The following is a 20,794-nucleotide window of genomic DNA, read 5'->3' on the forward strand; positions in this document are numbered from 1 at the left end:
TGAAGCTGGTAAATATTTTATTTACAGATGCTGAACTGTGGACACCAAAATTTACAAAAAGCTTTAACCTTTAAATAGGTATTTTAAAAATAAAAAGTTTAGCCTCACATTGTTTAACAGACAATGTGCAACTGATTTATATTTTTTATTGTAAATATTTTTGCACAACAAAGACAACAAATTCTCATGATCAAGGGTTGTGTTTTTTCCCCTCAGCATTGTTATGTATTACATGCATATAATGGGTCTGAAATAATGCTTAATGGATCAGTCAGTGTTTTTCAGATTTAGCTGTCATGTGGCAGATTGTCGCCCTCTGTCTGCATGATGCTGTAGAGTTTGTAAAGACGGTTAGCCAGTTGCTCAGCTTCCTCTGCCCCCTCACAGCATTTCAACCAACTCTGGGGAATGACATCAATACCGTAATGGGCACCGGCGATTGCACCTGCCATGCATGCGATGGTGTCTGTGTCACCTCCCAGCGCTAAGCTGTAGGCTATTGTCCTCTCCAGGCCTCCATAGTGCTCAGGCAGGCCCTCTCGGGGCTCTAAACAGTGCAGCACACAGAAGATGGCCGTGGGAACAGACTCGAGGGCTGCAATGCCGTTCCCTGTGCACAGAAACACTTAATAACATCAGTATATATAAACTTGCACTTGATAAACAACATGATGCAAATAACAATAAACCTCCCACTAACCAAGTTTTGATATGACCTCCTCGATGCTCACGCTATTCTGCTCCATTAGCTCTTTGACTCTGTGCAAACGTGCACAATATGGAAATTCAGCCAATTTTAGCCTGCAATTGAAAGCAAATGAGGTGGTGCTTTTTTTTTTTTTTTTTTTATGTGCAGAACAAAACAAAACATCACTCAATAATTCACTTAAAATAGATTCTTCATAAAAAATTATCAAGAACTGAACTAGTCTTATTGCTCACACACAAATAATTTTTCTAGGTACAAAAAATATAAATGACAAATAACAGAAATAATTTAAACAAATGGTTCAATCAGTTTGACAGGCAAAAATTTACAGATCTGATATATATATATATATATATATATATATATATATATATATATATATATATGCAAATGGAAAGAAGTGCATATACATTGTGAAAGTGTATGCTATGTAATAAATAATTATTCACACGTTACATATTGCACCTAAATGTACACACACACACCGTCATGCTAAAATGAGAGTACACTCTCTTTAAATTATATGGTTTTACATATCAGGACATAATAAAAATCAGGTCTTCGAATTTAATACATAGAGTCCCAGATAAACACCACCACCAGCACATATTATTCAATAGCTTGCAGAAGCATCTTGAGCAGAACTAACTGGAAGTAAATGTCTCACATCATTATGGAGGTTTGCAGGCCTTTGTTTATGCACAGCTTGAATTTTCTTTCTTACCCCCTTAATGCCATAAAATCTCATTCTTAATTAATAAGACGTGATACAGAAATTAAACATTTATTGAACAACTCAAGCCTCCTATTCAGTGCACTGGTTACCAGGTTTTTGTACCCATGCCTACCTGTAGCCTAAACTACAGCTGTTTGAAGACTACGGTGGCCGAGAAGTGCAAAAAACATTAACAAATTGGAAAACAAATTAACAAATTAGAAAACACTAACAAATCTGAAAACAAAAATAACAAATCCGAAAGCACAACGACAATTCAGACAAACTGAAAAAGATAGGTATAGTTTGTGAATGGAACACTTACTGATCATTGGACGAGACACCTGTCATTCAAGATATACAGAAAGTATGAAATCTTATCACTTTGTTTCTTGTACATGTGTAAAGTTCTCTATTTACTTTAAACTATTTTTTTATTTTGATTAGTGCATCTTTAAATATAAGAAAATAACATAAGTAAACATTGGCAAGCAAGAAGAAACTGTTGTACTTCCTGTATATCTTGAATGACAGGTGTCTCGTTCAATAATCGATAGGTTTCCATTCACAAACTATAACTACCTTTTTCAGTTTGTCTGAATTGTCATTGTGTTTTTAGGTTTGTTAATTTGTTTTTGAATTTATTATTTTGCTTTCGAGTTTGTTATTTTGTTTTCGTATTTGTTTTTTTCTCTCCAATTTGTTAATTTGTTTTCGGATTTGTCAATGTGTTTTGCACTTCTCGGCCACCGTAGAAGGCTCACTAAGAATACAGTTCCAAATGTCATCCTCATTCTCTCTCCAGAAACAGCATCATATTTAACCAAAACATACATATATGGCTGGATTAAGAACTAACGATAAGAAATTAAAGCCCGGTACACAACAAGCTCATGGGGCATGACGGGGGCATATTGGGCGGTTTGAGTGTCAGTCGGATTTAGTTTTTTCCAGCAGCATCGGCTCTGGTCAGACGCCATCGGCTGTTTCTCAGCTGATTCTACATGTTGAATCAGCTGCGGAGCTCGTTTTTTTTAAGAAAGAAAATTCGATTGTCTGATTAGCTTAGCGAATGAGCACCCGAAAAAATAAACCGGAACATGCTTGTTATCATTCTTTCTCTCATCTCAACTTTGCAGACAAAAAAGGTACACAAATCCGTTGTGTACCGTATTTTCCGGACTATAAGCCGCTACTTTTTTCCCGCGTTTTGAACCCCGTGGCTTAAACAATGAAGCGGCTTATTTATGGATTTTTCCTGGGTTTGTCCCGGTTTCACAAACTTCATGCCAAAAAAATGAGCCCCATAACATTAGACCAATGAAATTGCCGAACAGGATTAGGTGAACCAATAAAACTCTTAATATTAAATCAGATGCGCTCCCACTGAATCGGGCCGCACCACATCATAAATATGGATGATGTTCCTCTGACGTTTGACCTGCCGCTCACTCAGACTGCCTACAGGAAATGCAAATCATTCGTCACAATGAAAACAACCGGGCATAAAAAAAAAAGCACTTCACCTGTGTTCTGCACGGCATCGGGAGAAAAGATTCACTGATGGTGATTTTTAAACGCACGACGTTGCCAAAAGAAAAACTCTCGAGAGAAATACTCTCGAGTTGTGAAAGGAAGGAGGAAGACAGTGAACTATGACTTTCTTGGTAGGCTACTGTTTAGATACAAGCCTTGTAACAGACACTATCTTTCATTAAAGCCTGTGTAAAGTTCATTAGTTTTAATGTAGGAACCTGTGGCTTATAGACACATTACATTACATTACATCTTCTCCCGCTTATCCGAGGCCGGGTCGCGGGGGCAGCAGTCTAAGCAGAGATGCCCAGACTTCCCTCTCCCTAGACACTTCTTCCAACTCTTCCGGGGGGACACCGAGGCGTTCCCAGGCCAGCCGGGAGACATAGTCTCTCCAGCATGTCTCAGGTCTTCCCCGGGGTCTCCTCCCAGTGGGACGTGCCCGGAACACCTTCCCGGGAAGGCGTCCAGGAGGCATCCGGAACAGATGCCCGAGCCACCTCAGCTGACCCCTCTCGATGTGGAGGAGCAGCGGCTCTACCCTGAGCTCCTCCCGAGTGACCGAGCTTCTCACTCTGGGATCGCCCAGCCACCCTGCGGAGAAAGCTCATTTCGGCCGCCTGTATCCGGGATCTTGTCCTTTCGGTCATGACCCAGAGCTCATGCCATAGGTAAGAGTAGGCACGTAGATTGACCGGTAAATCGAGAGTTTCGCCTTGCGGCTCAGCTCTTTCTTCACCACGACAGACCAGTACATCGACCGCATTACTGCAGAAGCTGCACCGATACGTCTGTCAATCTCCCGTTCCACCATTCCCTCACTCGTGAACAAAACCCCAAGATACTTAAACTCCTCCACTTGCGGCAGGAACTCTCCACCAACCTGAAGTGGGCAAGCCACCCTTTTCCTACTGAGGACCATTGCCTCGGATTTGGAGGTGCTGATTCTCATCCCAGCCGCTTCACACTCGGCTGCAAACCGTCCCAGTGTGTGCTGAACGTCCTGGTCTAATGAAGCCAACACGACAACATCATCTGCAAAGAGCAGAGACGAAATCGTGTTGTCACCAAACCGGACACCCTCCGGCCCCTGGCTGCGCCTAGAAATTCTGTCCATAAAAATTATGAACAGAACCGGTGACAAAGGGCAGCCCTGCCGGAGTCCAACATGCACCGGGAGTCAAGTCTGACTTACTGCAGGCAATGCAAACCAAGCTCCTGCTTCGGTCGTACAGGGACCGGACAGCCCTTAGTAAAGGGCCCTGGACCCCATACTCCCGGAGCACCCTCCACAGGCCGCCGCGAGGGACACAGTCGAATGCCTTTTCCAAATCCACAAAACACATGTCGACTGGTTGGGCAAACTCCCATGAACCCTCCAGCACCCTGTAAAGGGGTATAGAGCTGGTCCAGTGTTCCACGGCCTGGACGAAAACCACACTGTTCCTCCTGAATCCGAGGTTCTAATATCGGCCGTATTCTCCTCTCCAGTACCCTGGCATAGACTTTCCCAGGTAGGCTGAGAAGTGTGATCTCCCTATAGTTGGAACACACCCTCCGGTCCCCCCTTCTTGAAAAGAGGGACCACCACCCCGGTCTGCCATTCCAGAGGCACTGTCCCCGACCGCCACGCGATGCTGCAGAGGCGTGTCAGCCAAGACAGCCCCACAACATCCAGAGACTTGAGGTACTCAGGGCGGATCTCATCCACCCCCGGTGCCTTGCCACCGAGGAGTTTCTTTACTACCTCCGTGACTTCAGCTTGGGTGATGGACGAGTCCACCTCTGAGCCCTCAGCCTCTGCTTCCTCAATGGAAGACGTGACGGCGGGATTAAGGGGATCCTCGAAGTATTCCTTCCACCGTCCAACGACATCCCCAGTTGAGGTCAACAGCTCCCCACCTCCACTGTAAACAGCATTGGTAGGGCACTGTATCCCTCTCCTGAGGCGCCGGACGGTTTGCCAGAATCTCTTCGAGGCCAGCCGATAGTCCTTCTCCATGGCCTCACCGAACTCCTCCCAGGCCCGAGTTTTTGCCTCCACAACCACCCGGGCTGCAGTTTGCTTGGCCTGCCGGTACCCGTCAGCTGCCTCAGGAGTCCCACAAGCCAACCAGGCCCGATAGGACTCCTTCTTCAGCTTGACGGCATCCCTTTCTTCCGGTTTCCACCACCGGGTTCGGGGATTGCCGCCTTCGACAGGCACCGGAGACCTTACGGCCACAGCTCCGAGCGGCCGCTTCGACAATGGAGGTGGAGAACATGGTCCACTCGGACTCAATATCTCCGGCCTCCCTCGGGATCCGGTCAAAGCTCCGCCAGAGGTGGGAGTTGAAGATCTCTCTGACAGGAGACTCGGCCAAACGTTCCCTGCAGACCCTCACAGTACGCTTGGGTCTGCCGAGTCTGTCCAGCTTCCTCCCCCGCCATCGGATCCAACTCACCACCAGGTGGTGATCAGTTGACAGCTTCGCCCCTCTCTTTACCCGAGTGTCCAAGACATACGGCCGCAGGTCAGATGAAACGACCACAAAGTCGATCATCGACCTACGGCCTAGGGTGTCCTGGTGCCATGTGCACTGATGGACACCCTTATGCTTGAACATGGTGTTCGTTATGGACAAACTGTAACTAGCAAAGAAGTCCAATAACTGAACACCACTCGGGTTCAGATCAGGGGGGCCGTTCCTCCCAATCACGCCCCTCCAGGTGTCACTGTCGCTGCCCACGTAGGCATTGAAGTCTCCCAGTAGAACGACAGAGTCCCCAGTCGGAGCACTGTCCAGCACCCCTCCCAGAGACCACAAGAAGGCTGGGTACTCTACACTGCCGTTTGGCCCGTAGGCACACACGACAGTGAGAGACCTATCCCCGACCCATAGGCGCAGGGAAACGACGCTCTCATCCACCGGGGTAAACTCCAACACATGGCGGCTGAGCTGGGGGGCTATAAGCAAACCCACACCAGCCCGCCGCCTTTTACCATGGGCAACTCCAGAGTGGTGAAGAGTCCATCCTCTCTCGAGGAGTGTGGTTCCAGAGCCCAAGCCGTGCGTAGAGGTGATCCCGACTATCTCTAGTCGGAACCTCTCAACCTCACGCACAAGCTCAGGCTCCTTCCCCGCCAGCGAGGTGACATTCCACGTCCCTAGAGCTAGCTTCCGTGTCCAGGGATCGGGTTGTCGAGGGCCCCGCCTTCGACTGCTGCCTGATCCTCTCAGCACCGGCCCCTTACGGTCCCTCCTGCAGGTGGTGAGCCCACTGGAACTTACAGACACATGTTCAAAATAAAAATCTTTGTAAAATTCAGTGGGTGCGGCTTATATTACGGTAAATTAGTAATGATCAGGAGTCAAGTGAAAACTCTCTTCACTTTAGATATTTACAGTTCTAGCTCTTTTGGTTTCCCTGCTTGGATGCCGAATGCAGACTACTGCCACCTGCTGGTATGAGAGAGCTGTGTTCTCTCCCACAAGTGCAAAACGTACACGTGCGGTTTGGCGTCTAAGATGTGCCTGCCTAATAATCGGCCAATGCTGATTCATTAAAGAATCGTTAAATAATCGGTCGACCTCTAGAAAAAAACTGTTCTTGTATCTTGAGTCTGGGGCTTGGTGTTCAGTAGTGCCAACCAGAAGCAGAAGTTTATAAAGGTGGTGAGATGGGTGTATGATGTCCATGGTGAACTGGATGCTTTTTCCTCACTATGGTGCTGTACATTTGTAAAGAGACGGCAGAGGAGCACCAATAATCCTTTCAGGGGTCAGGAATATAGTCTTCTAAAGCTTGATTGCTAGAGGAACCAAACCAGACAGGAGTCAATGTACACATGACAGGCTCAATGACGGCTGAGTAAAACTGAATCAACAGTTAGATAGGGTAGATCCACAACTGACTCCACTGAGCCCACAGTGCTGTTTAGGATGGTAAGAGGTGAAAATCCAGGGGTGTTTCTCCTGAAGTCCACTATCATCTCAATATGTTCACCTTCATGTTATTGTGACTGCAGTTTCATTAACAATTTCCATACAACAGATTCTGCGTCTATAACACACACACAAGAATACGTGTATGGACAAACACTTGCCTCTGACTGGACCTATATCCGGATTAATATACGTAATCAGAGGAACGGCCTCTTTACTAGATCTCGTCAAGCACTTAAGTAACTCTTCTGATAGTAAGGTGTAATACAGCATTAATTCCTTATCTAGCTAGTGGTTCTGATATGGCAGGACTGATGAGAACCCGCTGGACCATGTCCTGTGGTCTGATGAAACTAAGATAAACTTTGACTCAGATGTTGTCCAGCATGTTTGGCAACGCCCTGAGAAGAGTATCAAGAAAACTGTGTCTTGCCTACATGCAAGCGTGGTGGTGGTGGTAGCATCATGGTCTGGGGCTGCATGAGTGCTGCTGCTTCTGGGGAGCTGTGATTCATTGAGGGAAACATGGATTCCAACATGTACTGTGACATTCTGAAGAAGAACATGACACCCTCCCTTTAGAAACTGGGCTGAAAAGAAGTTTACCAACATAATAATGACACCAAACATGCCGCCAAGATAACAACTGCCCTGCTAAGGAAGTGAAGGTAAAGGTGAAGGTGAAGGAGTGGCCATGTAAGTCTCCAGACCTGAACCCTATTGAGCACCTGTGAGGCATCCTCAAGCAATGCGTCATATGTATAACATCCAGCAGCTCTGTGATATTATTATAAAGGAGTGGAAGAGGATCCCAGCAACAACCTGTGCAGCTCAGGTGAATTCACTCAAAATAGTGACACTTGGGACACAGTTTTGACATGATTACTTATGCTGTTATCACACAATAATGGCTGAATGTTGAGTTATTTTTAGAGGTCAGTAAATCAATACTCTTATACAAGCTTCACATTGACTAAAATATATCCAAATATAATTTCTATAGAATTGTCCCTTGAGAAGATATAATAAAATGGTTGCTAAAATGTGACTTATTTTTGTGCCACTTGTTACAAATGGATTATTGATACACTCCCAGCACCAATGTGACGATTTACAGAGAATCATTCATTAGATCCATACAACAGATACTGCACTATAATTCATGCTACATGATGACTCACACTTTGGCGTCGTTATGGGCCGTCTCATCGTTCTCCATTTCCTCCATTTCTGAGATGAGTTTACTGATGAATTTTTGCGGTATTGCCAGATCTCCTTGTAGCGACAAGTAAACAGCGAGGGCCTGTAGTACAGCACCATTATAGCCCAAAGAGCAGGAGTGGGTGAGCATCGCACCAAACCTTGCATACTGCGATCAAAGAAAGACACAGAAAACAGTGTTAAAGAAAGTTATAGCTCAGTAAAATCATAGCTTAGTAATGAGATTTCTGAACAAAAAGCTTGCTTGTGATCAACCAGTATTGGACTCTGGCACTAGCAACATGGGCATTTGTCTAAATTGTGCATTTGCAATCATCTGCTAAGTCTGTGCATCAGCCTTTTCACCACATGTGCAAACCAACATCAGAGGTGTCAGAAACACAGCACTGGTGACTGGATTTTAAATACATACAAGAAAGGAAGATTAGTACAAATATGAAAACTTAATCAGGATTTGCTAACAAAATATGAGGCAGGCGATGTGACCCAACGACATTTTATATAAGAGCAAAAAGCAAAGCAAAATCTTAAAAAAGTGTAGTTAAAAGAAAAATGCATTTATCGTGTATTTCATCCCTGAAATTTTCTTTACTGTGTGTGTGCACTTTGTCTGATTATATAAATTTGAAAATTAGCTTTTCTCTAAAGTGTGGAAATGTACATTAACCGCATTGTTACTTCAGATTAACGCTAGAAATATTCTGAGACTATTAGAAAGAAGGTTTTGAACATTTATTAATATTAATGTGTTTCTGTGCAAACACACATATACATCTTTGAAGTCTGGGGGCCGTCGTTCACAGGTTACACCGGAAAGTTCAGTTAATAAAGGACATTAGCATTAAACGGCATAATCAGTAATCTTCAATGCTATATTTATCTAATGTTCTAATGTCTGCAAGACTCATGCCAGAATATTAATACCCTGTAAAACTAGTGAGTACTCATACACTTCTTATTAATTGAATGGAGCTCTTGTCACAGTGTTAAATGTAAGTTTTAATACTGATTATATGAGGCCCATGTTGTGCTTTTACTTGATGACGATTTACTGATGACAGAACCTTATAAATCCAAATGTTAATAATGTTTTTTTTTAAAAAAGTAATATACCAAAAGTATATATATTATAGTAATATACCAAAAGTATAGACAATAGCACCAAAAACATATATATTAAATAATTTTTTTTTTTTTTTACCAAAATGCCCAAAAGTACCTTAGAACACTGAGGCTAGCAATTGTAATACCTCTTTTACATTCAATTTGTATTCAGTTGTTGACTCCAAAATTAGGTCAGATGGATACTGCAACTGAGATCAGCAAATAATATTAAGGCCTGTTTCTCACCCTCATCACATCTGCCACATTCCTGAAGGCAAGTGCAAAAGGTGCTGCTCTCATTGCTCCTCCGTTGCCAAATGATCCGCGTCCACCAAACTGAGCACGTGCTGGCTGAAAGACATCGTTGAGGTGAGGTGACGCAAGCTTTCGCAGAACCTGAATAACTCCTGATCCGTAGCCACGGCCTGGAGCGAGGCTATACTCTTTTGCAAAACTGTATTATAAGGGAAAAGGGGCATGCATTAGGACACAGCAGACAAATTTAAAGCCCAGTCTACTGTCTAAAGTTTTGAAATGATACTGTAATTTCAAAAATACATGTACCTGCGAGCCATGTCTTGTTCATCAAAGCCCATCCTGGTGAGAAGGGATTGGGCTACGCAGCGCATCATGGCCGTGTCATCACTGTACTGCAATATACCTGGGGTGCAGTTACATAAATACATACACACTATTTTAGATATAGTGCTACACAAAAACGAGTATCACACAGCCTGAAATACTGCAACAGTATCAGATCATTTTTCAATAAGATTCAATAAATTAATGGTAGTAAAATTTAGATACAGTGATACCTCTGAATATGAAGACCCCCGAATATGTATAATTCGAAATACGACTCAAAATTCATCAAAATTTTCATTTCGGTTTACGCATAAAACTTCTGAATACGAATCATCCGAATTTTGAAGGCTAAAATTCAAAGGGACGATGGTTCATCCGTACTGCCTCTCAAGCTCTTCCATGCCACGTGCTAGTGAGATCAGTGTCTTAGCGCTGTGTTTATTGCTGTGTGTTTGTTTCGTTGATATTCATCACTGAACAGTATCGCATACACTATACCGTGCCTATTATATCGTAGTGAGATTCGTCTCCTTCCAAACAATAATTCTCCCGCCTTCTCCTCCGAACATCATCTCCATCATGCCAGTGTTCACTCTTTTTCGAAGTTAAAGTACCAAGTAAACATAATAAATTCCTCTTTTAGATATTAAGGCACCATTATTAAATGCTAAAAACTGAATAATATTACTGCATATTGGTTGTATTTTTATTTTTATATTAATATTTGGGGTCGTTTAGAACGAATTATCCCACTTTACATTATTTCTTATTGGGAAATTCGTATTAGTATACGAATATTGTGTTCTGGAATGAATTAAATTCGTATTCTGAGGTACCACTGTATACAAATCATGGTACTGAGAGAACCAGTACTAGTAACAATTTCAGCTGAGTTACATGATAATAAAAAAAAAGTAGGTTGGTTTCTTGGGCAATGCAACCATGTGCTCCAGAACATGGGTGAACATCCACTGGGTCACAACCCCTTACTGGGCAGTGGAGGAGTTGCTACCAGGTTTGCAAGAACGTTATAGAGGGAAAATGACGTTAGATATGACACTATTATTTACTGTGCCCCCTTAAGTGCCACTATCCTAATTTACATACGACACAATCTGATATTATATATGGTCAGGGTTATACAAACAGCCATCAACCCTGACCCCACCCACACTCACACACACACCCCACCAGCCAGTCTGCAAAAATTTATTTTTGGAATGGAACTGGTCCGTGGTGTACAAAAGGTTAGTGGTCCTTGCTCAAGAAAACTGAAAAGTGCAAAAAGAAAATTGTTCAGCGTCTTTTAGAGAATGACTGCATGAACCCTCCTCTCACTCCTGCCCACAGACATAAACTTGAGGTAAATGGCACCACACATCAGGATCCCATCCTGTTAGCCAAGAACTAAAACCTGAGGCTATGATGGGCACAATGAACAGACTGGGAAAAGACCTGTTGATTTCTTTTTCATCTCATCATGAGCTGTCCAGTCTGGTTGAGCATGAGTCCATGAATAGAATAGCCTTTTGTCACATATACATTACAGCACAGTAAAATTTTGTTCTTCGCATATCCCATCTTGGTCAGAAGCCATGATCCTGTGCCCCTGGAGTACAGAGGGTTAAGGGCCTTGCTCAAGGGCCCAAGAGTGGCAGCTTAGCGATACCAGAACCGGGGCTTGAACCCCCGACCTTCCGATCAGTAACCCAGCGCCTTAACCACTGGAGCTCAGAATCTTTTTCATGTTTCACAGGACATCAGGAAACCTGATATGGTCTTCTGCTGCTGGAACCCAACCACCTCAATGCTAGATGTTTTGTGCAGGCTGAGATGCTTTTCTGCTCACCACAGTTGTACAGAGTGATGATGTCAGTTATACTGAACAACTTTAATGTACACCTTTCGTACAGAATATTAAATGTAAAGAATATAAAGGCAAAATTATGTTTTTGTTCACACATTTAGTCACCTTTTATAAAGCCATTTGTATTCTTGATATGGATGTGTAATACAGACAAAGCTGAAGACATCTGAAAACACCTGGAGATGCTCATTCAGCAGTAAATGGAGTGGGATCGTACTGGTAAAACCCACGTGTATGTAGGATATGATTGACATGATGAGTGTTTGGCTGCTGATCCTCACCATCACCCCGTGTTTCGTCTTCCAGTCCACTGAGATGCTGAAGAACCCGGTCTAGAGGAACCTCCTCTGCGCCTTCAAATTCACCGCCTACACAATCCCCCAGCACTGCGGCCGCCAGCGCGCCGCGGAACCGCGACAGCAGCGACACCGGAGCTCCTGCTGCAGCGACCCGAGCTGCCATCGACATCCTTCAACTAATCACTCAACACACACACACACACACACACACACACACACACACACTTATTATTATTTTTTAACGCGTGGACACACAGTGCGTATATTAAACACTATGACGTCCTCTGCTACACTTTCGATTCCCTTCCTGTCGACGCGCTGTCATTGTTTGACCCGCTTACCTACCATACCACCTCGAATACACACCGCATGCACAAGTCATTTGGGTGATTTTGATCAACTCGAGTGCGTTTTTAGTTTTAGACTGAAATCGTACAATATTCTAACCAAGTTATCCATTTCGAAATTGATTGTTTGTGGTTAAATTATATAATAGCGTAGAGTAAAAAAAGTCGAGGTCTGTTTACAACATAATTTAAGGGAGCTGAAGCGGCAGGAAAAGGGAACGTCTGTACAACCGAGTGCTGCGCAGATTCACATCAAACTGCTGAATTTATAGAATAATGGTAGGGGGTAAACAATAATAAACGCGTTGTGATGAAAACAGAACAGTTAAGATATTTATAAAAGCTAAACATGGATGATAACGTAGAATTTGAGTGGAATTGGACCGCTTGAAATCAGACATTGAGGCGACAAATTTTTCAGTTTTCAGAACATGAAGTGTTGTATCCAGACATTGATCTGGTTGAGACCGATTACAAAAAGTCGAAAACATTTCGTTCATACAATGTGGATGATGTGGATCTTGTGTTTCCTGAGATTGGAGTGTCACGCGCTGTTAAAAACGTCCGTTGCTATGGTAACCGTGGCAGTTATCAGTGCAATTGAACGCAGGTTAACTTGTCGTTTTATATTAATATCCTCACCCACGTCATGGTTTGCTTTTTCTGAAATCTAAACTCTTTAATTGGGTCTTAGTTTTCATTTTGACATTTTTAATCGCGAGAATAAATAAACTGTTCTCCCTCCGATGTTTTGAATGTCCGCCTTAGATAACCGGAAATGTCCAAGGACCAGAACGAATGGCTGTTGAACTGGTCTGTACACCACCTTCGAGACATTCTATCACGAACACATCTTATTAAAACTACTTCAGAAAGTTTATGAGCTGTAGGTTGAGGGATTTACAGAAAGTAGAGAAACACTGCATACATTCAGAGCTTTTAATGACAGGTAGTAATAACGTCCATGCACAAGATTCGTTCAGTTTAAATGATTCTTTAATGTGAGTCAGAAGAACGAGTCGTTTTTGAAGAGTGACTCATAATTTTTTTTACTGGACGCACTTGAGCAAGGTATCACAACATGTCTGTAGATTATGTACAAGAAACAGAATTGAGTAGCTCCACTTTTTTAGTCCCAGTCGTTTGTTCTTTTATCACTTGACGCCATGCAGGGCATTACACAGGAAACAGAATTGAGTAGTTCACGTCATGAGTCATAGGGTCCGAGTCATTATTATTTTTTTTTTACATGACTCCTATATACGCTACACAAAGCAATAGATCCGTTTTTTTGTTCGGAATCTTGACAATATTGTTACAATAATTATGGGAGTCACGTGAGAAAACAACTAACGACTCGGATCAGAAGATCAAGGGGGAAAATACTTTTATTATTGGAACTATAATCAAAGTCCGTGAATGTTGATTTGCATTTTGAACGTGATTATTTTATTTCTGATTATTGGAACGAAATGAACTAAATGACAAAATGAACAAATAAAATGTTGCGTTCATTTGAATGAAAGGGATTCAAAGATCCGAATCACTAAAATGGATTTTTCCCTCACTAGTGAGAGGTGTGCTGCGCAGATTGGACAGTCTGAACACACCGAAGAGGCGGGCTCGTTCAAAAACACTTTCACCGCGTCTAACAAACGCTTCGGGCACGAGCACGTTGTTCTGCTCGTTGTTTCAAAGTTTTTAGTGACTTTAAAATCATATTATAGAGAAAAAATTAACAAGTACTAATTTCTTGTTTCGTTGTGTTGGAAATCAAGTCAACACACGGCGTTTAACTTCGTGATATTCATTGTTAGCAAGCTAGCTAGTTTGTTTTGTTAGTCTTTGGTACTTTCTTCATGGATACTTTGGAACTAAATCCTCATCCAGTGACTCCGGCAGCGAGGATCCTGGCAAAATGTGTAGCCTCAGGCACAATGTCTCAGGTAAAGAGATCATTTATCTGTATATTCTGATATCATCTATTAAATTGACAAATTATTTGGAACATACGTGTTTTTTTTTCCGTCCGCAGAAAGAGCTTGATAATGTAACACGAGAGCCAGACATATTTTCCCCACGTCTTCATGAAATCGAGCAACTAAATCAAATCAAGCATGAGATTGACCAGGTATGGAAAACATTATATATTTATACTTTGCTTCAGTGTATATTTGATTCACAGTGGTGGGCTGTTAAGACTAGCAAGGCCTTGAATCATTGACAACACATTTCTGTCCATGAACACATTAAACTATTCTTAATAGTGTATTCTCTTTATTTCTTAGCCTTTCTCTCAGGTGTGCTGCATCTAGGAGTGTCTGTTTATGTTGGAATCAGATCCAATCAGATTATGAGCTGTCACATGACCTGTTGCCTGGGTTACCACAATCTGCCGTAAAGGCCTTTAGAAAACGAGGAGTACAGGCACCTTTCTCAAATCAATTGTTCTAAAACCAATCAGATTTAGATTTTGCGAAACTGGGGCCATCCAGCAGGTGTCCAATGATGTTGGCATTTTAGCGTCCTTTGAGTTGCTCAGTAGCTCCTAGTTTTATAACCATAATGACTGTATAAGACTGTAGAAAGAACATTACTTATCACACACTCCCGTGCTCATGTTAGTTCTCACTCTCCAGTGTTCTGTATTGTTGAAAGATTTATGATCACACGCTTGATGTCACCCAAATGAGGATGGGTTCCCCTTTTGAGTCTGGTTCCTCTCAAGGTTTCTTCCTCATAACATCTAAAGGAGTTTTTCTTTGCCACGGCTGCTCAGGGATAAATACACATTGTTCACCCTAACTATTGATTTCTGTAAAGCTGCTTTGAGACAATGTCTGTTGTAAAAAGCGCTATAGAAATAAACTTGACTTGACTTTGATTGGACGATCAAAGCGTGCGCTATCTAGAGCTAGCAAACCGCATCTTTAACAAACTGCACAAGCTAAAATATGTTCATGTAGATTCAATAGCTGTTTTTTTTTTTTTTTTTATTACACAAAGTCTAGGAGACTTGGAGAAGAAATTGATTTGGTCACAGATATATTTACAGGGACATTTACAAGATGGGTGTTTCAAGAAAAGCTGGACATAGTAAGGAAAGGTCAGTTAAAGCGGTTCAAAACAGTTCTTAAGCTTTTTCGTGAACCGTTCATACGTTTGCAATTTTTTTTTGTAGAATTTGCACGAAACCCACAACTTGGCCCTTATTTCAAATCCCCAGGAAAACCGTAATGCATAAGAGGGGAAAATGCACAGGAAACCCAGGGTCCTTTTACGAGGTTAATATTGATGCTTGTGCTAGAGAATGACGTATGCGGCGCAGCTGTGGCTGCAGTGAAAAGAGACTTGAGGAATCGTGCTGATTGGGTTTCTTGCTTTAGCAATGACATTCATTTTACTGCATGAGATTCCTTTCTGTGATGCAGCGCTCTGTTGTACTGCCTTTCTCTACCATATTGATGTTTTATTTAATCATGGTATTAATGACCTATCACTGAAGGTCTAGGAGTGAAATGAACTGTTGCAATGTGTCTCCATGCTTTTGAAATTACTTGCAGCATCAAGCATATCATACATGTATGAATTTTAGGTGAGCTTGGACTTGGAGATGTTAAGACTTGAGAAAAGCAGTGCAGATGTTACTCACAGTTATTATCTAAGTAAGTACTGAGCAATACTTTATTGCATTCTGTAAGTTTGTATTAAAACTCAAAGTTTTAATATTTTTTATATGTATATACATACAGGTCAGAGGTTTGCATCCATGCAGAAGTTCACGTCGCATCTACAGGAAGTGCTGAGAGAACAGACGAGTTTGCGGCAAAGGCTTATGAAACCTCTTTGCCAGCAGAACCTGCCTATACAGGCTGATCTTCATCGGTAACTGAGCTTCGCCCAGTGTTCTGGGTTTCTACAGTGTTCTGGCACTGATTATAGCTGATTATTATTATATAATTATATATTATTAAGGTTCAGGAAATGTATTTTATCCCAGTGCAACAGAAACTGTTTATAAACAACACTTGTTTCCTATGTTATTTCAGATATGTGGTCACACTCATGGCAATGGTGGTTGAGTTTATTGAGACTTTGGAGATGAAAATGAAGAGGATCCAATCAATTCCATCAACTGATGAATCACTGTGTAATCTGGTAAATAACATATTTAGACACAATAAAAAATGTCTTACTATTATTATATTAATTATAATAGTCTTTATGTTCCACATGCACATAGCACGGGTCAGAATTAGGGGTGGCACGCTACATGGAAAAACACCCGAACAGTTCGGTTCGCTTGTCTCGGTTCGGTTCGTGTGTGCGTCGCACGGTTCGACGCATGCGCAATGTAGCCCCGTGCTCAGTTTCGCCTCAGACAGTTTCGCGTGAACATACATATAGACAGTAAAGGTTGAGTAAGGAGTGCTGCAGAAATGGCAAGTGGAGGAGATAATGAAGGCTGCACGGAGTTGGCGGATGCGCCCGCGTCGTTCAAATCCAGTGTGTGGGAACATTTTGGATTTCATGTTACTTACGATGACAATGGAAATAAAACAGTAGATAGAACTGCGACTGTGTGCAAGCATTGTGCAAAATGCATTCAATATGCTAATGGCAACACTTCTACTATGACAGTTCATTTGAGAAGACATCACGCCAATGTGTCGATACAAACAGCACAAACAGGAGAGAGCCGGTTAGGAAACAACTTCTACTGTCCGCAGCATTTAAGCAGCCTCTCAGTGAGAAGTCGGACAGGGCAATAGCCATAACTAAAGCATTGGGGATGTTTATAGCAAAAGATATGCAACCGTGCAGCGTGATTGAGTGTGAAGGATTTCGTCAGCTGATGAATGTACTCGAGCCGCGGTTTAATATTCCCTCTTGCCAAAATTTTTTTGCCAAATAAACGAAAAGCATGTCATCATCAATGTCTTCTCTCTTGCTGTATCAAAATTTCACCTAGCTTTTACTCAGAGATGCTCCCAATAATGTGCTTAAAGTCAAGTCAAATTCAGTTAGTGCATGATTACATTACAAAAATGTTTACTGTATCCTAAATTGTGTATAATTAAGCTAATAAACTATATATCAAATGCTGAAGGATATTTCTGGAGTGTTGAAGATTTAAATAAAAAATAACAACAAGAACCGTACAGAACCGAAAACCGTGACCCTAAAACCGTGATACGAACCAAACTGTGGGTTTTGTAAAACCGTGCCACCCCTAGTCAGAATTGTATAAACTATTTGGGTATTATGGTATAGGTTAGAATGCAGACATAGGATTTAAACAAGAATTTTTATGATATACAAAAAAACTTTTTTCCTTTTGGATTTATGAAATTGAACTGAGCCAGAAATTGAACTCTGATTATGTACACTGGTGATCAAAATTAGAGAACAATTTCTAAACAATTGAACAATTCTGAAATAATGTCATCTTCACTGCTCAACAGTTGAAGGAGATTTTGTCCTGTCTATACCATGCTACCAGAACACCTTTTCTACAAAATAACTAAGGCATTTTAAAAACCCCATTATTTTGCAGAAAACACTGATTAAAATTAGAGAACAACAATGACTGTAGCATGGAAAAGATTACAACAAATTTTTCTGAAGGTTACAACAGTCAGCAATTAGTAGGAAGTGTACAGGCCTCTGCTCTGAATGACTTCAGCACATCTGCGGCCACAGGACAGCACTAGTCTCTCACACTGCTATGGTGTGATTTTGGTCCACTCTTCCAGTCTCCTCCATAGTTCGGTGACTGTAGTGGGTTTCTTGGCCATAACTTTGTCACCAAGGATTTTCCAGAGGTTCTCTATTGGGTTGAGATCAGGACTCTGGGCAGGCCATGTCATTATTTCAATGTTTTCAGTTTCAAGGAACTGCTTTACCCATTTTGCTGTGTGACATGGAGCATTGTCCTGCATGAACACTGTGGGCTGATTGGGTGATGAATGCAGGAAAGGAACCATATGTTGTTGAAGAAGGTTCTGATAAACATTTGCATTCACTCTGCCATGTAGCTGTATAAGAGGCCCAACTCCTGCTGAAAACATGCCACAAACCATGACACTTCCTCCTCCACTTTTCACTGACTTCTTTACACACTTTGGGTTCAGTGTTTCTCCAGTTTGTCGCCGAACATAATGTTTCCCATCGGACCCAAATAAATTAAATTGCTTTCATCACTGAAGTGAACTTTGGACCAGTTCTTCTCTGTCCACACATGCTTAGTCTAGTCTTTTGATTCTTTCTGCTAATAAGAGGTTTGGTCACTGCAGAGTGGGCTTTCAGTCCAAATGCTCTTAAACGTCGAGACACTGTATGACGAGACAAATCCTTACTCTGTTCAGCGCTGAACTGGTGAGCAATTCCAGCTGCAGTGTGGAAACGATTGCCCATTGAGATCCTCCGCAGTATCCTGTCCTCGCTTGTATTTGTCTTCAGTGGCGGACTTGAATGAGTTTGTGATGTTGTAACTGGGAGGTATCTGAAAGTGTTCTCTAATTTTGATCAGTGTGTTTTCTGCAAAATAATGTTTTTTTTTTTTTTTTAAATGCCTTAGTTATTTTGTAGAAAAGATGTTCTGGTAGCATGGTATCGACAGGACAAAAACTCCTTCAACTGTTAAGCAGTGAAGATGACATTATTTCAGAATTGTTCAATTGTTTATAAATTGTTCTCTAATTTTGATCGGCAGTTTATATAAGGGTGTAAAATCACGGTTCGTAACATACCTCAGTTTTAAAAGCAGTTTTGGTACATTCAGGGGGAAGAAATGCAAAACATCAAATAGCCGTTTTTTTTTTTTTTTTTACGTCATTTATTATTATTATTATTAACATTTGTGAACATCAACAGTTTACATTCTTACAATTCCAAAAACTTTTATATATCAAATAAAATGGAATAAATCAAACAAATACAATACACAGTAATATATTGATTTAATTGGCATAAATTGAATTGATTAAATTAAACTTTTAAAATGGAAAAATTGAATTAAATAGTTTACATTTGTTAGCCCCTATTTGGTTAATTCCGAAGTGTGTGTATATACAGTGGAACCCATTGATCTCGACCTCGGTTAACTCGACAACCCTATTAAGTCGACGTTTATGAAGTGGAACTGCCAAATTCTCGCTTTGTCTAAGCATTTTTTAATCGGTTTTCATAATGCGCTTTGGGAAGAAAAGAGCAGCCGTTGAGAGAGTGCCGGTGGGAAGACATGTACCGGGATACACATGAGCGATAACAACGACCGCCGTGAACCAACATATAGCAACAATAACGGACAGTGAGAGTGTGGAAGTTTAAATAGGAGCTGGTGATGATGATAAACGAGCAGCATATGTGCGCGATTGAAGCCGGGAGCTTCAGAGAAAGCGGGCGAGAAAACACCTGACACGCTGAAGGGGGCTGAAGGGGGCGTGGCAGGTGGATTCCTGACAGATAAACATGTACTGTATGTATTTTTATAGCATGCCTTCATCAAACAAATCGCGGCAACGCTGTTGTGTAAAAAAAAAAAAACTCCAAGAACACGTGCATGCACATTTTCATTTATTAACGCACATCATGTACATAAAGAAATTTCAAGCACGTTAATATACTGCCGCCATATTGATTATCGTTTATCTCGATCATCGGTTATCTCGATGCTTTTTGGTGTCCCCCTGGGACATCGACATAACCGGGTTCCACTGTATATATATATATATATATATATATATACAGTGGAACCCGGTTATGTCGATGTCGATGTCGATATATATATATATATATATATATATATATATATATATATATATATACTACCCCCCCCCCCCCATTTCATATTTAATTTTCTAAAAACTGTTCTACATATTTCAGCATACTTTCACAAATTGTACAAAATGTACAAATTGTGTACATTTAAAAAACACAAGATAGTTATTTATTTAATTTATTTATTCATAAATGAATGAATTCATTCCATCCATCCTTCATTCATTCATTCATTCAATCCCTCGATATGCAGAATTGGAGTTTTTCCTTTTAAGAGTGTTTGTTTCCTGTGCAGATCGAGTAGCCACAGTGACCGTGCGAAGTGGAGATTAAACAAACTTGCAGGTCGGCCACTTAATGTTTGTGTGGAAACTTAGATTTCAACTATGTTCCGCACATAAAACAAGGATTGCATTTAGTACATGTGTACTGTTATACCCCTAGTGTTTAATCTACTTAGACAAAGATAAATCTAAATTAAATGTTTCACTCTCAAGTTTTGTGAAGGTTTTTGGATTTTTACACTTTGTTGCACTCTTCTCTGAAGAACTTTGAATCATCGTTTTTTCAGAGTTCGAGATCTTTTTTGCACAAGGTTTGTCAGACTTCATACCTAAAAGTCTATAGTGTTCTGATCAGATAATTAGTAAGGTTTTATAAATTGAATTTATTTTGTTAGTAGGCATGTTGTCCTTTAGGAAAT

At 41.4% G+C, this 20,794-nt stretch overlaps 3 protein-coding genes across 3 annotated transcripts in view; 1 reads left to right on the forward strand and 2 right to left on the reverse strand.

The window, feature by feature from the left end:
• The window catches only part of LOC310727724 (uncharacterized protein), a gene marked incomplete at its 5' end in the record, with an annotated part of 109,714 nt that extends 102,781 nt beyond the window's left edge, over window positions 1-6,933 (reverse strand). Inside the window, 2 exons of the mRNA XM_083544471.1 lie at window positions 3,206-6,227; window positions 6,857-6,933. Coding sequence (XP_083400597.1) covers window positions 5,054-6,227; window positions 6,857-6,933 — 1,251 coding nt within the window. The 3' untranslated portion in view covers window positions 3,206-5,053. The remainder of the gene's footprint in view (window positions 1-3,205; window positions 6,228-6,856) is intronic.
• Window positions 1-12,131, reverse strand: adprs (ADP-ribosylserine hydrolase; the record flags this gene model as incomplete). The annotated part of the gene is made up of 6 exons (XM_083543737.1): window positions 1-610; window positions 701-801; window positions 8,068-8,255; window positions 9,458-9,665; window positions 9,776-9,872; window positions 11,945-12,131. 6 exons carry the CDS (start codon window positions 12,129-12,131, stop codon window positions 288-290), a joined length of 1,104 nt encoding a protein of 367 aa, XP_083399863.1. The 3' UTR covers window positions 1-287.
• The window catches only part of haus2 (HAUS augmin like complex subunit 2), a 9,309-nt gene continuing 527 nt past the window's right edge, over window positions 12,013-20,794 (forward strand). The window contains exons 1-6 of the mRNA XM_083543815.1: window positions 12,013-13,405; window positions 13,511-14,255; window positions 14,345-14,440; window positions 15,905-15,974; window positions 16,062-16,194; window positions 16,359-16,467. Coding sequence (XP_083399941.1) covers window positions 14,169-14,255; window positions 14,345-14,440; window positions 15,905-15,974; window positions 16,062-16,194; window positions 16,359-16,467 — 495 coding nt within the window. The 5' untranslated portion in view covers window positions 12,013-13,405; window positions 13,511-14,168. The remainder of the gene's footprint in view (window positions 13,406-13,510; window positions 14,256-14,344; window positions 14,441-15,904; window positions 15,975-16,061; window positions 16,195-16,358; window positions 16,468-20,794) is intronic.

This window comes from Silurus aristotelis (assembly GCF_946808225.1).
Source record: "Silurus aristotelis genome assembly, chromosome: 6".
NCBI classification, from domain to species: Eukaryota; Metazoa; Chordata; class Actinopteri; order Siluriformes; family Siluridae; genus Silurus; species Silurus aristotelis.